Source organism: Electrophorus electricus, chromosome 15 (assembly GCF_041902795.1).
Source record: "Electrophorus electricus isolate QZ-2024a chromosome 15, ASM4190279v1, whole genome shotgun sequence".
Taxonomy (NCBI): Eukaryota; Metazoa; Chordata; class Actinopteri; order Gymnotiformes; family Gymnotidae; genus Electrophorus; species Electrophorus electricus.
This window is the reverse complement of record NC_137511.1, coordinates 26,357,501-26,372,500: the sequence shown is the minus strand read 5'-3', so window position 1 is coordinate 26,372,500 and position 15,000 is coordinate 26,357,501. Positions and strand designations below refer to the sequence as shown.

The following is a 15,000-nucleotide window of genomic DNA, read 5'->3' as shown; positions in this document are numbered from 1 at the left end:
CCACACACACCCACACGAGACAGAATGAGTTTTTGGTGTGTTGTCAGCAAGCAGTCATTATTAAAAACAACCATCAACAGCCACCAACATTAAAAGCTCATTCATTGTTTGTAATAGTTCTGCAAGCCCATGACAATGTTTGCTAATGGCCTTGTTTGTTTTTGTCTTGTTTATATCTTATGATTTATGAACATAAATGGGATGAGAGCGTTACTGAATTATTTATTTAGCAGTTGGAGTTTAGACGTTCGGCTTGCCCACGACCCGCGTGAGACGCGGCAGGTCTCGCCCGCGACCCACGTGAGACGCGGCAGGTCTCGCCCAGCTATTTTGATTGAGACCTACTTATTTGAGTGTTTTGATTTCCATGTTTTATTTGGGTTACCTCGAACAAGCCTATTATGTGGGGGGCTTCCCTAAACCCACTCTGTTACTGAGACGCACCTGCTTTTTTGTCAATGGCCTCCTTTAAGATTGTGTCACATGGTATCATTACCCCTAAATCAATTACCCTACAAGGAGAAAAGATTCACACACACACACACACACACACACACACTTCATCACACATCCCTGCTCCATCACTACACACTGTATTCATTCATTAGCACAGAGTACTAAGATAACTGTGCTATCACAGTAAAGGATGATGATGTTTATATAGCTGTCATAACCATAGGAGCAATTCAGAACCTAATCACAACACACACACACACACACACACACACACACACACACACACACACACAGGCATAACCCTGCGTATGTATCCCACAGGGCCGATTGCTTACCGAAAATTGTTGCATCCCAGCACGACACCCACAATGTTTTTACCAATGTCGTGAACATCTCCCTTCACTGTGGCCAGAACAATAGTGCCTTGATATGGGTCCTGTAGACACAGCCTCAGCTTAGTCCAACCCCAGCAGAGCTCCAGTTACACAGGACTGTAGAACAGCTGCAGGTGTGTGTGTGTAAACGTTGCCAACACTCACGGTGTCCTCAGACGACCCAGATGCTGCCATCATCATCATCTGCTCTTGTTCTATGAAGGGAATCAGGTGGGCAACAGCCTTTTTCATCACCCGGGCGGACTTTATTACCTGCGCTCACACACACACACACACACACACACACACACACTTCTTCATTTCCCTAGGTCCTGGGAACCAAACTTCTATTTCAGCCCCGTCAGGCACCAGAGAAAAGTTGGTCAAACCACTGATCTGGAAATCTGCACTACGATGTGACTTCCTGCTACGTTACGTTACTGCCCAACGCGGGCGTGGTGCAGAGAGTAAAGAAGTGGCCCTAAATCAATCAATCAATCAATCAATCAATAAACAAACAGTGCTATGAAGCAAAAGCCAAGTGGACACGGGCATCGTTTGTTCGAGACCCAGGTTCCTCCGGCCTGGCCCGCGGTTCTAAGTATCTCTGTGGTGAAGAGTGATTTGAGGAGGGGCGTGAGAGGCAAGACCAACTGTGGGACTCCACTGTGGGCTCTCTGCACAAGCGTTTTGGGAGCTAACGCTAACCCACGTTCTGAGCACATCGTGGGGGGCGCTACGACCGAACCCAGGGTGTGAACGAGGTCTTAACAAGCAGGACTCCAGCCCTCCCCAATGTGGGTGTGTGAGAGGGCAGAGTGAGTGTGCGCACGTCCACCTGCGGCAGGAACATCTTGCCGGCTCCAAACAGGTCTCCTACTGTCTTCATGGCGTTCATGAGGGGTCCCTCAATCACACGGAGGGGACGCGGATACACACCCACCTGGGCGCGGGCCTCCTCTGTGTCCTGTACTACGTACTTGTCTATACCCTAAACACACACACACACACACACACACACACACACACACACACACACACACACACACACACAGACACGCATTCATGCACACACACTTATTGCAGTATATTTCAGTTAATTTGTAATAGAATACTTTGAAATGTAGCACACACACACACACGTGCGTGCACACACAAACACACACACACACTTGTTACAGTACATTCAGTTAATTTGTAATCGAATACTTTGAACTATACCGTGCACACACATTTTCTCCCTCCATACACACACACACACACGCGCGCACATATATACACACGCGCACACACACACATTCTCTCCCGCCATACACACACAAACACACACACATTTTCTCCCTCTATACACACACACACACACACACACACACATTCTCTCCCTCTATACACACACACATTCTCTCCCTCCATACACACACACATTCTCTCCCTCCATACACACACACACACACACACACACACACACACACACACACTCACTCTCTCCCTCCACACACACACACACACACACACACACCTACCTTGATAAGAGCATACTCCAGTCTCTCCTCCACACTTCCATTCCTCCACTCATCTGTCTGAATCACTTTCCTCCCTCCTTTAACATTGTTCTAGAATGAACAGGCACATGACCAACGTCTCGTTAAGACCACAGGACACACAACTCCTTAAGACCACAGGACAAACAACTCGTTAAGACAATGAGTTGTTTGTTCTGTGGTCTTAACGAGTTGTTTGTCCTGTGGTCTTAACGAGTTGTTTGTCCTGGTCTTAACGAGTTGTTTGTTCTGTGAAGACCAGGACAAACAACTCGTTAAGACCACAGAACAAACAACCCATTAAGACCAGGACAAACAACTCGTTAAGACCACAGAACAAACAACCCATTAAGACCAGGACAAACAACTCGTTAAGACAGCCAAGACCACAGAACACACAACTCATTAAGACCACAGGACACACAACTCGTTAAGACCACCAAGACCACAGGACAAACAACTCGTTAAGACCACCAAGACCACAGGACAAACAACTCGTTAAGACCACAGGACAAACAACTCGTTAAGACCGCTAAGACCACAGGACAAACAACTCATTAAGACCGCCAAGACCACAGGACACACAACTCGTTAAGACCGCTAAGACCACAGGACACACAACTCGTTAATACCACAGAACAAACAACCCATTAAGACCGTTAAGACCAGGACAAACAACTCGTTAAGACCACCAAGACCACAGGACACACAACTCGTTAGGACCGCTAAGACCACAGGACACACAACTCACAGCTGTACCTGAGCATACTGCAGCAGCTTCTCGGTGGCGTCTGGATCTCGGTTCCAGATGAGGTTCTCACAGAGCTGCAGCAGCTCCTTATCGATGTCGTCATACACGGGAAGGCTGCCGGCGTTCACGATGCCCATGTCCATTCCGTCCTGCAGGGGCGAGATTAGACTGAGTGTGTGCGTCTGCTCCACGGGGAGGCTCTCGGTGCGGGGGAGGCAGGTGCGGCACCTTTATGGCGTGGTAGAGGAACGCCCCGTGCATGGCCTCCCTGATGGCATCCATGCCTCGGAAGGAGAAGGAGAGGTTTGACAGGCCTCCGCTGACCCTGGTACCGGGCAGGGTGTCCTAGAGCGAGAGAGAGGGAGAGAGAGGTCAGGTGCACCATATCTTTATGGGGGTATACACTTGGCTCGGAGCGACGGGCATTTCCCGGCCAACCTTGATAGCCCTGGTGGCTCTGATGAAGTTGACGGCGTACATGCTGTGCTCCGTCATGCCCGTGCCAATCGTCAGGATGTTGGGGTCAAAGATGATGTCATTGGCGTTAAAGCCCACCCTGCTGGTCAGAAGGTGATAGGCTCTCGTGCAGATCTTGATCTTCTCATCCGTTTCCGTCGCCTAGGTGGCCGCAACGACAACGAGCTCCATAAAGGAGGCTGCACCCGCCCGACACTGGACATTCGCTCTGGTCACTCCGGGAGGAGGGATGAAGGGAACGCTCACCTGCCCCTCCTCGTCGAACGCCATGACGACGGCCGCGGCGCCGTAGCGACGGATTTGTCTGGCGCGTTTCAGGAAGTCGTCCTCGCCCTCCTTGAGGCTGATGCTGTTGACGATGGCCTTGCCCTGACAGCACTTCAGGCCTGCCTCCAGTACAGTAAAGGAGGAAGAGTCCAGACACAGCGGCACCTGGACACCAGCACACGTGCTCTAAAGCTCTGGGACGCGCGGCTCTGGGCTCCAGCTAGATATGTAGTGTTTATCGACTATAAAAGTTTTGTAAATTTTTGTAAATTTTCAATATTCTCTATAAAACAGGAACACATTGCGCCCCACACTAGTACATATTGGTCTGTGACCGGTCTGCGACTGCTGGGGTCATTACCTTGGCGATGTCAGGCTCCGAGGCGATGAGGTTGCAGAAACGCGTCATGGCGACAGAGCCATCCAGCATTCCTTCATCCATGTTAATATCCAGCACCTGGGCACCCATCTGTACCTGGGCTTTAGCTACACTTAACGCCTCCTGCAGATGAGCACACACACACACACACACACACACACACACACACACGGTGACATTTGGACTTAACTGTTACCTGTTTCCCACATGATTCCGTCTACAAGTTCGAATGTTAAAGGACACCTTGAAACCCCGGGGCCTGTGCACACACGCACGTCATCAGGCGTTACCTCATAATTTCCTGTCATGATGAGTTTGGCGAACTTCCGTGAACCGGCGACATTGCAGCGCTCGCCGATGTTGACAAAGTTGGTGTAGGGTCCGATCCGGAAGGGCTCCAGACCTGGAGATACGCCCAGGAGACACCTTGGGAACTGCACTCTGGATTTCTGCAGCTGATTCTGGCTTTACGCCAAACAACTTTCAGCATTTTATTCTGACTATGTGAAATTGCTTGAGGAGTTGTTATTGTTAGAGTCGTGGCACTCTTTGATCATCTGGACCGATTGGCATAAGGTGGTCAGGACAGGAAGATGACAGACAGGAAGCGGTAAAGCGGGTAGATGACAGACAGGAAGCGGTAAAGCGGGTAGATGACAGACAGGAAGCGGTAAAGCGGGTAGATGACAGACAGGAAGCGGTAAAGCGGGTAGATGACAGACAGGAAGCGGTAAAGCGGGTAGATGACAGACAGGAAGCGGTAAAGCGGGTAGATGACAGACAGGAAGCGGTAAAGCGGGTAGATGACAGACAGGAAGCGGTAAAGCGGGTAGATGACAGACAGGAAGCGGTAAAGCGGGTAGATGACACACAGGAAGGAGACTCTGGTCAGGTTTGTTCTTGTCTTTTTTTGTCTTTCATTTGTTTGTCTGTTTTTTCCCTCTCAAGGGCAGCTGTGGCTAAAGGCTGCTTCTGTCTCTGCTCCACTGTTCAACAGTCTCTGTTTTTGCACATTTCCAAGAGGAGCACGATGAATGTGTGTGTGTGTGTGTGTGTGTCTTTAGATCTGAGAGGTTGTCAGACTGTTAAAGGTCTTTTTAGAGTCTTCTAGCGTACGGAGACAGACGGATGAGCAGCTGACCTGAGAGCAGCAGGAAGTTGCTGAAGACGTCTGTCGGAGCGCACCTGGCTTTACACTGCTTCACACTCTCAGAGATCGCTCTGCACGCGCACTCACACACACGCGCACGCGCACACACACACACTGTTAGTGTACTCCACTGCGGTGTGATACTGGACGCTAGAGTGGAAGAGCTAGAGGAATTCCTTATCGTGCGTGGTTGGAACGCACCACAGAATTGTGACACGGTAAGTCAAGGTCGCCGTGGTGACGCAGTCGGTCAAGGTCGCCATGGTGACGTGGTCGATCAAGGCCGCCGTGGTGACGCGGTCGATCAAGGTCGCCGTGGTGACACGGTCGGTCAAGGTCGCCGTGGTGACGCGGTCGGTCAAGCATTCGGTCAAGGCCGCCGTGGTGACGCGGTCGGTCAAGGTCGCCGTGGTGACATGGTCGGTCAAGGTCCCCGTGGTGACATGGTCGGTCAAGGTCGCCGTGGTGACGCGGTCGGTCAAGCAGTCGGTCAAGGTTGCTGTGGTGACGCGGAGTGTCAAGCAGTCAGTCAAAGTCTCCGTGGTGACGCGGTCGGTCAAGGTCGCCGTGGTGACGCGGTCGGTCAAGCAGTCGGTCAAGGTCGCCGTGGTCGGTCAAGGTTGCCATGGTGACGCGGTCGGTCAAGGTCGCCGTGGTGACCCTCTACCTGATGTGGTGCGGCGTTGTTCCACAGCAGCCGCCAACGATGTTCACCAAGCCGTCCAGCGCAAACTCCTGTGGGAGCGAAAACACTGAACAGACTGGAGACGCACAGCGAGGGGAGTGACCTGAACACACACAGCCTCACCCCGCCTCACCTTTATGTGTGAAGCCATGGTCTCTGGCGTCTCGTCGTAGTCTCCGAACGTGTTGGGGAGACCTGCGGAGAGCGAGCAGTGAGACCGCGGCGTTGCGGCGTGACGAGCTCGAGGCCGTCGGAGTTACCTGCGTTGGGGTAACACAGGACAAAGGCGTTGGTGTTCCTCCCGATGGCCTCGATGAACGGACGCATCTCCGTGGCCCCCAGGGCGCAGTTCAGACCCACACTGCGGAGAAGAGGAAGGGTCACCCAGCAGAAGGCGGGGGGGGCGGAGATTCTCGGGCCACTGTACACATCCTGGGGAAAGCCTGGCTTGTCTTTCGTATAAACAAGTGTTTCAATCTCTCTCTCATCCGCCCCGTCTAGTCTGTCCCTCTCTCTCTCTCTCTCTCCCTCTCTCTCTCTCTCTCTCTCTCTCTCTCTCCTGAACACACAGAACAGATGTCATACACCTACCACAGAGGGCTCATATGTGACACACTGATGACAAACGCCTCCCCCGTCTGGCCGGAGAGCGTACGGCCGCTCTTATCCACGATGGTCCCCGAGATCTAGAACACACACACGCACAGATTTAAAACTATTCTATTCATCCATAAGAACAGCGGAGGTATGACAATTCTTACAGTTGTCAAAGATCCATCCGATTCCCGCTAGTCACAAAATAAATAAAGTAACTCAAGAAACTGATGGATAAAATATACAGATGGATGAACGGATGCATGAATGGATAGATGAGTCCGGTTACTCACAAATATGGGTCTTGGTTCATACTCCTCAAACAGCATATCAATAGCGAACAATGCAGCCTTTGAGAGAGAGAGAGAGAGAGAGAAAGAGAGAGCGCACGAGAGGGGGGAGAGAATATTCTCCTTAACACTATTCCTCCAAACACCTGGTCAAGCAAATTCAGAGTCACCATCCAAGTGTTTTAAAGAATTATGGGCTGTATGTGAATGAATGTGTTAAGGAATGAATGAATGAATGAATGAATGAATGAATGAATGAATGAATGGCAGAAAGAATAATGGAGGGAGAGAGAGAGAGAGAGAGAGAGAAAGAGAGGGAGGGAGAGAGAGAGAGAGAGAGGGAGGGAGGGAGGGAGAGAGAGAAGAGAGAGAGAGAGAGAGGGAGGGAGGGAGCGAGAGAAGAGAGAGAGAGAGAGGGAGGGAGGGAGGGAGGGAGAGAGAGAAGAGAGAGAGAGAGAAAGAGAGGGAGGGAGGGAGAGAGAGAAGAGAGAGAGAGAAAGAGAGGGGGAGAGAGAGAGAGAGAGAGAGAGAGAGAGAGAGATATTCTACTTTTGCATTAGCTGTGTCAAAGATGGTCTCCACCAGCAGGATGTCACAACCTCCATCCAGTAGGCCTTGTATCTGCTCAGAGTAAGCCTCTACCAGTTCATCAAACGCTACGTCACACACACACACACACACACACACACACACACACACACACACACACACAGAGTAAGCCTCTACCAGTTCATCAAACGCTACGTCACACACACACACACAGAGTAAGCCTCTACCAGTTCATTAAAACGCTACGTCACTCACACACACACACACAGAGTAAGCCTCTACCAGTTCATCAAACGCTACGTCACACACACACACACACACACACACACAGAGTAAGCCTCTACCAGTTCATCAAACGCTACGTCACACACACACACACACACACACACACACACACACACAAAGCCTCTACCAGTTCATCAAACGCTACGTCACTCACACACACACACACACACACACTCTGCACTTGCTTGATATTTGCTCGCCATAGTGATTGCAAAAAAGAAAGAAAATAACCTAAATGAAGGATATTCCAGTCTGAAGTGTAAACAAATCCCATAACACACTGCTCAACATCACCCCCTAGTGGGTGAGCCAAGATGGTTTATGGAAAGTCCATGGAAACGTCAGGTGTGCGGGCAATTTGACCCTCTACCCGGGCAAAGTTCTCGAAAAAGTAAGCATGCGCTATCTCCAGAAGCAGATTACAGACAGTGTGGTTTGAGCATGTCACGTTAATGCTGGCAAGAACTGTAAAAGACCATGGGCTCGTCGTTCCGCTGCCAGCTTACTGATGTTCCGGAAGTCCGGTCTCTCCACGGAGGGCGACACAGATAACGTCCTGTTGGTCGGCCCCACGGCTCCGGCCACGTAACGCTTCACACCTGTCAACAGAACAGACTGGGGGTTTGCTCGGAGCAAGGCTGGCTGGTTATAGCATGTCAGGTGCATCTGAAAGGGCTACTGTTGTTGTTTTCATACCTGTCTGTGCTGTAACTTCATCTGCTGCCTTCCTGGCCACCTCCGCAGAAGCCTTGTTTAACCGATAAGCCTGCACGACACCACCCAATCAGAACATCGCCATGTGACCGACGGGACCACCCAATCAGAACATCGCCATGTGACCCACGGGACCACCCAATCAGAACATCGCCATGTGACTAAACTGTTTTTGTAACACCAATATTTAGAAATGTCCAAAAACAACCAATCATGAGTGAGTAAAGGGATTCAGTCAGATATATGCAGATTAATTTTAACTAATTAATTTAATTTATTACTGGCTAATGGCATTGTTTATTAGCTAAGCATTGTGGGTATACAGTTTTCCTGTTAAAAGGAATAAATCACAAATCTAAAATCAGTTTTATAAATCTGTAACTTGCAATTCATAAAATGAAATGTCACGATTGCATTTACATACATAGCGGGTTTTTACAGGAACATGGCTCAGCCTAAGCACACTACATTCACTACAGGATGAGTGTTACCAGGTCTTCCAGTCCGTAGTCGGCCTGCGCAACCCTGGTACTGCTGAACGTGTTCGTCTCTATGATGTCTGCCCCGGCGAGCAGATACTCCTGCAGGCAGACAGGCAGCCAGTGAGAAACAATGAGATGTATTTTGCAGACTTGCCCCTTAATGCTGCCTTGTGATAGCTGATCCGCATATATGAGAAGTGTGTATTCGTCATTTTTAACCTCAGACTCATGACAGTTAACTGGCTGACCCTGGCAAGCTTAAATCATGATAATGATGTTTATTCTGTCCTGTTAAATAAATAAAAGGGAAAAGGACAGACAGACAGACAGACACAGACAGACAGACAGACAGACATGCCTCTGACTCACACAACGCATCAGTCATAAGAGACATGTAGCCACAGGTGAGGTTCCACCCAATTTAGAGGCGCAACTTTCATTATTTTCTACTGATAAACACCTAAATTGTCACCCAATTTCTTTGCCCAGACATTTTGCAAAATAAAGCAAACTTGTGTACATAAATATGATTTATTCCAATGAGACCGACTGCAGTTACTGCTTTGGATAACAGATGTGAGAATAATGATGTTGTATATGCTGCAACACCACTAGCTGTGAAAGAGATTAGTGTACGTAAACGTACTGATTAGAGGTTAGTGTACGTAAACGTTCTGATTAGAGGTTAGTGTACGTAAACGTACTGATTAGAGGTCAGTGTATGTAAACGTGCTGATTAGTACTGATTAGAGGTTAGTGTACGTAAACGTACTGATTAGTACTGATTAGAGGTTAGTGTACTTAAACGTACTGATTAGAGGTTAGTGTACGTAAACGTGCTGATTAGTACTGATTAGAGGTTAGTGTACGTAAACGTGCTGATTAGAGGTTAGTGTACGTAAACGTGCTGATTAGAGGTTAGTGTACGTAAACGTGCTGATTAGAGGTTAGTGTACGTAAACGTGCTGATTAGTACTGATTAGGTTAGTGTACGTAAACGTACTGATTAGAGGTTAGTGTACGTAAACGTGCTGATTAGTACTGATTAGAGGTTAGTGTACGTAAACGTGCTGATTAGAGGTTAGTGTACGTAAACGTACTGATTAGAGGTTAGTGTACGTAAACGTGCTGATTAGTACTGATTAGAGGTTAGTGTACGTAAACGTGCTGATTAGTACTGATTAGAGGTTAGTGTACGTAAACGTACTGATTAGTACTGATTAGAGGTTAGTGTACGTAAACGTACTGATTAGTACTGATTACAGATTGTCTAAGACACACAAAGACAGGAGGAAGCACCTTGTGGATACTGTAAATGACCTCCGGCTGGGTGATGCTCAGGAGGTCATTGTTACCCTTCAGGCTCCTGGGGTGGTCCTTGAACTCTGTGCCCCGGAAGTGGTCTTCCTGCAACTTCCTTTGCTGGATCATGGTTCCCATGCCTCCGTCCAGGACCATGATCCTCTTCTGAAGTGTTTCTCTGAGCTCATCCTCAACAGCGCCCCCTACGGCACACAGAGGTCATCTGGTTAACCAAGGGTCTGTAGCTGGACTGAACACACTCACACACTCACACACACTAAAGTGCAACTTTATCTTAAATGTCCTTGAATTCTGTAATGTTGGTGTCTACTCTTTATCTGGCATTCGCTCTCTGATAGCAGTCAGCAATATGCAGTCCTGTATAATGTTGAACGTAATGTAACTAACACATCCATTTTAATCCACCAACTACCGATAAATATTGTTAATATTCTACCCACAACGTTACACAACAATGCACAGGGTCACAGTCAAGTCACCAATTCAGTGATTAAAACCAGCTAGAACTCCAGAGGGGGTAAATAACATCCCAGCATACACGCGGGTCACACACACACGGGTCATACTCGCCTCAGGAAAACCAGTCACTAATCGGTTATTGCATGCACGTGTTCACACAGGTTGGTCAGTCTGGCCGCGTGCAAAGTGCAGGGTCATCAGAGTGTAGCACACGACAGAGGCTTGCAGAGGCACACACACGCACTCTCTCTCTCTCTCCGTCACACACACACACACACACTCTCACACACACACTCTTGGAGTGTGTGAAAAAGTTCACAACGGAGGCTTGCAGAGGCACACACATCCACACTTTCTCTCTCTCTCACACAAACACACTCACACTCACACACACACACACACACTCACGGAGTGTGGGAATGCCACTAGCTGAAGTTCATGACGGAGGCTTGCAGAGGCACATGCATGCACACTCTCTCTCACACACACACACACACACACACACACTCACTCACTCACTCACTCTCGGAGTGTGTGAATGCCACTAGCTAAAGTTCACGAAGGAGGCTCTCTCACACTCTCACATACACACACACTCTCTCTCTCTCTCTCTCACACACACACACACACACACACACACACACACACACACACACACACACTCACACTCGGAGTGTGTGAATGCCACTAGCTAAAGTTCACGTTAAACTTTCAGAGTTAGGCGACAGCCCGTGACGTCAGCGATTTATGCCGTGACCGACTAGCTAAGCCAGCTAAGTATCTCCCTCTCTCTCTCTTTCTTTCTCTCTCTTTCTCTCTCTCTAACTAACTAACTCTTAGCTGCAGTTAGTTAGCGATGAATCCCGATTCATCGGGACCCTCCGCTCGTGACTTACTTATGAATCGCTTACTAGCCTCGCGCGCGTTCGCTGGCGAGTTCCGCCGGAGACACCGACAGCTCGCGCGCTGCGGCGCGGTCACCTCCACAACCCCGGACTTACGCGCTCGTGCTGCGCAGTGACTCGTTGGCGCCATGCGCGACCTCCGTTACAGCTGCAGCGTCCCACGCGCCTCGGCTGGAGCTCGTAACTGCACGCGCAGCCCGACTCTAAACTTTCCTCCCCTCCCTCCGCCTCGTGCAGCCGGGCTGCCTAGGACGCACGCGCCGACTGGCTGCCCGCGTGCACAGCGCCGTCTAGCGCCGGACCCGCGTGCTCCGCAGCCCGGGCTGGGCGGAGCACCACGCGCCCGGGACTTTGCGCCTGGGGCAGTAAGACCGGGGCATGATGACGTCTGCAAAACGACGAGCTCATCATTACATGCAGTACGTAGCCGAACTGGGATTCCTTAAACTGGGATGCCCAGGATTCTGAAATTATTCATGTAATAATATACTGAGCAGATTAGGACGTCCACGTTAGGTGCGGGCCTGAGGCCAGGAGACCAGCTGAAGACGCGACGTTATTCTGATGGTACCCCGGAGGATAAACGAGACCACCGTTTTTAAACAGACCGTGATTTGGAGATCATGGTATCGACTTGGGTTATTGCTTTGCGATCTGTTTTGAGCATAATGGTGGAAAGTTTGGAGAATACTGTGTAATATAAGTATGTAACTGACCTTGACGAAATGTCTTGAACGCACCTGAGACTGTTGGACAACGCCTCTATTTTCTATTTAAAGTTTACTTAATATAATTACTGTAATTCAGGAAAAAATTTAGGAATGACAATTCCAAGCGCCCCCCTGAAGTCTCTATATTAATTTACATTAACATATTTAATTTACATATTTAATTAGTTATTGGTTGGTTTTTTTTTTTTGGGGGGGGGGTTCCTTCTGTTACTGTCATCATGCTGTTTATTTTAGTTAACCCTCAACCATTTTCTGTCTTAGTTGTAGTGCAGCTCTTAATCTTTTAGTTTGTTTGTTTGTTGCGGGTGTCTGACCCAGTTCAGGGCCTGGAGAAGCCTTTTCCTAATGTAAAGACACTCAGGCAGAAACAGAAAAAAGGCCAGAGAACAGAGCTGGTCCTAGTGTGCTACCAGAGTGGACCATTCAGAATAAAAAGACAGCCGGATTATGCCACTGACGTATTACGTTTATTTTATTTCACTACACATTTATTGCGTTGCTGTTCCTGCACTCCCTGGGAAGACGAGACACCCATTCAGAAATGCTTAAAACATTCGATTCCTCATACGTCCCTTTAAACCCGTACATATATCTCTTTCACAGCACTTACCTACGCAGCCTTTATTCCTAAGGCTCGTCGTGTTATGGCTGGGAGGCTCTGAAGGTGCAGTTCCCCTGTGTGTGCCTAGAGCACGCTCTCTCTGTACAGAGCACTCGCGAAGGCGGCGTAGACGAGCGCGTGCGGCACGCTGGCAGGGCCCGTGCACAGGGGCGTGCTCGAGACGCAGCTCTTCCATCAGAATATACGGCTGCGGACACACGAGAGAAGCAGCCGGTCACTGCTTCAAGAACGTGTGTGTGTGCGTGCGTGTGCGTGCGTGTGTATGTGCGTGCGTGTGTGTGCGTGCGTGTGTGTGTGTGTGCGTGCGTGTGTGTATGTGCGTGTGTGTGTGCGTGTGTGTGTGTGTGTGTGTGTGCGCGTGTGTGAGATAGCTGGCCTTCCTCATGTGTTTCCCATATCTGTACCAAATATGTACAGTGAGCCCATACAGAGTCCCATCAGACTGACTGGTCTACATGCCCACCGTTCAGGAGACCCCGAATGAGACCCCGACTGAACACACACGACACTGTGCTGCCGCGTTAACGCTTCACACTTGGCGTCAGGCGCTGTCTGAGCTTGGCCGGTGTGTTTCTCACCAGGTCGTATCCTGTGGAGATGAGGCGCGCCCGGAACTCGTCTGTCTCCATCCCTCCATTTTTCTTCTGCCGGGTGGAGCGAGAGAGAGCGAGAGAAGAAGGTAGAAAAGAGAGATGGAAAACGAGTAGAGAAGCAGAAAGATGAACAGATGATTATAGATTAAAAACAGACTGAGCACAGACTCAGAGGTGGGCTTAAAGGGGAACACGCACACCTTCACCCTGTACTACAAGTGCTGTTACTGTGTATGGACACACTTCCTAAATATGTTCTATTGAGGTCATTTGAGAATTGCTTTTCTATGTATTAACTTTCATTCTTTTTACTCATATAAGATTAATTTGATCTCACAGGACATTTAGCTGAAGTAATTCCTAATTTTTTTGCAGGGTTGTAATATGATAATATTATTTGGTTGTTATTATTATTACTATTAAAGGTTATTGTTTGTGAACCACTTGCTATCTGCTCTACGCTCATCCCTGTGGGCGTGTCCTTGGGCATGTACCCTGTCAAAGTGGCCGCTGAGCTGTTTCTGGCTCATGCCCTTGGTGTCGCAGGTCAGGATCTGGGTCTGGACCTCGTTGGCATGGGCCTTCGTCGTGAGGAGGAGCTCCCAGCCCACGCAGATGTGCTGCCATCACCATGGAGGAGAGGTGTTAGATGTAAATGCAGTGTGTGTGTGTGTGTGTGTGTGTGTGTGTGTGTGTGTGTGTGTGTGTTATGCAATAACGTGTGCTTGTTTACCTCCGTGGTGTAGTCGGTGTGTTTGTTGTCGAATATCAGTGACTCCTGGATGACCTGGTTCTCCACATCCAGCTTGTCGATGTTGGCTTTGTAGTTGATGACCATGTTCTCAAACGTCTGCAGATGGTTCATGTGGTCCTCCAGTGTAGCGCCCGGGTCCACAGAACTATGGGCAATCTACGAAACACACACAGACATGCCAGCAAATAACTTCAACACACACACACACACACACGCGCACACACACGCGCACACATACACACACACGCGCACGTGCACACACACACACACATGCAAAAGGTCCAACCAGCACAACCTCAGGCTCTGAGTACAGACCTCCATGCGTGTGTGTATCCAGGGTCCAGTGAGGTTGGCCTGAACTGCAAACTGTCTCCACACACCTTCGTTGGACTGCTGTCTAGAGAATTCCTCCTGTAGAGCGCCATCTCGATGAGGGACCAACCTCTTCACCTACATACACACACACACACACACACACACACACACACACACACTCAATCACATATACACACACACACACACACACACACACACACTCAATCACATAGATACACACACACACACACACACACACACACACACATGTGCACACACACACACACACGTTTACACTTATCTA

General features: G+C 49.3%; 2 protein-coding genes across 5 annotated transcripts in view; both read right to left on the bottom strand.

Moving 5' to 3' along the window:
• mtr (5-methyltetrahydrofolate-homocysteine methyltransferase) overlaps nt 1-11,964 on the bottom strand; it is a 20,749-nt gene extending 8,785 nt beyond the window's left edge. The window contains exons 1-23 of one of the 4 annotated variants that reach the window (XM_081697845.1): nt 11,673-11,964; nt 10,294-10,499; nt 9,004-9,093; nt 8,495-8,564; nt 8,305-8,397; nt 7,514-7,620; nt 6,968-7,024; nt 6,672-6,766; nt 6,341-6,441; nt 6,214-6,275; nt 6,063-6,130; nt 5,387-5,466; nt 4,536-4,648; nt 4,228-4,368; nt 3,846-4,031; nt 3,561-3,740; nt 3,351-3,467; nt 3,131-3,271; nt 2,354-2,443; nt 1,669-1,821; nt 996-1,103; nt 792-892; nt 445-512 (exon numbers count right to left, since the gene is read on the bottom strand). In XM_081697845.1, coding sequence (XP_081553971.1) covers nt 445-512; nt 792-892; nt 996-1,103; nt 1,669-1,821; nt 2,354-2,443; nt 3,131-3,271; nt 3,351-3,467; nt 3,561-3,740; nt 3,846-4,031; nt 4,228-4,368; nt 4,536-4,648; nt 5,387-5,466; nt 6,063-6,130; nt 6,214-6,275; nt 6,341-6,441; nt 6,672-6,766; nt 6,968-7,024; nt 7,514-7,620; nt 8,305-8,397; nt 8,495-8,564; nt 9,004-9,093; nt 10,294-10,499; nt 11,673-11,811 — 2,566 coding nt within the window. In that variant the 5' untranslated portion in view covers nt 11,812-11,964. Of the gene's footprint in view, nt 1-444; nt 513-791; nt 893-995; nt 1,104-1,668; nt 1,822-2,353; nt 2,444-3,130; nt 3,272-3,350; nt 3,468-3,560; nt 3,741-3,845; nt 4,032-4,227; nt 4,369-4,535; nt 4,649-5,386; nt 5,467-6,062; nt 6,131-6,213; nt 6,276-6,340; nt 6,442-6,671; nt 6,767-6,967; nt 7,025-7,513; nt 7,621-8,304; nt 8,398-8,494; nt 8,565-9,003; nt 9,094-10,293; nt 10,500-11,672 lie in introns of those variants that run through there. The other 3 variants (XM_081697844.1, XM_035533869.2, XM_081697846.1) reach the window with 3 other exon arrangements.
• A 7-nt stretch (nt 11,965-11,971) lies between these two features.
• LOC113590685 (alpha-actinin-2) overlaps nt 11,972-15,000 on the bottom strand; it is a gene marked incomplete at its 5' end in the record, with an annotated part of 16,371 nt that continues 13,342 nt past the window's right edge. Inside the window, 4 exon segments of the mRNA XM_081697199.1 lie at nt 11,972-12,069; nt 13,023-13,221; nt 13,613-13,678; nt 14,122-14,247. Coding sequence (XP_081553325.1) covers nt 11,972-12,069; nt 13,023-13,221; nt 13,613-13,678; nt 14,122-14,247 — 489 coding nt within the window.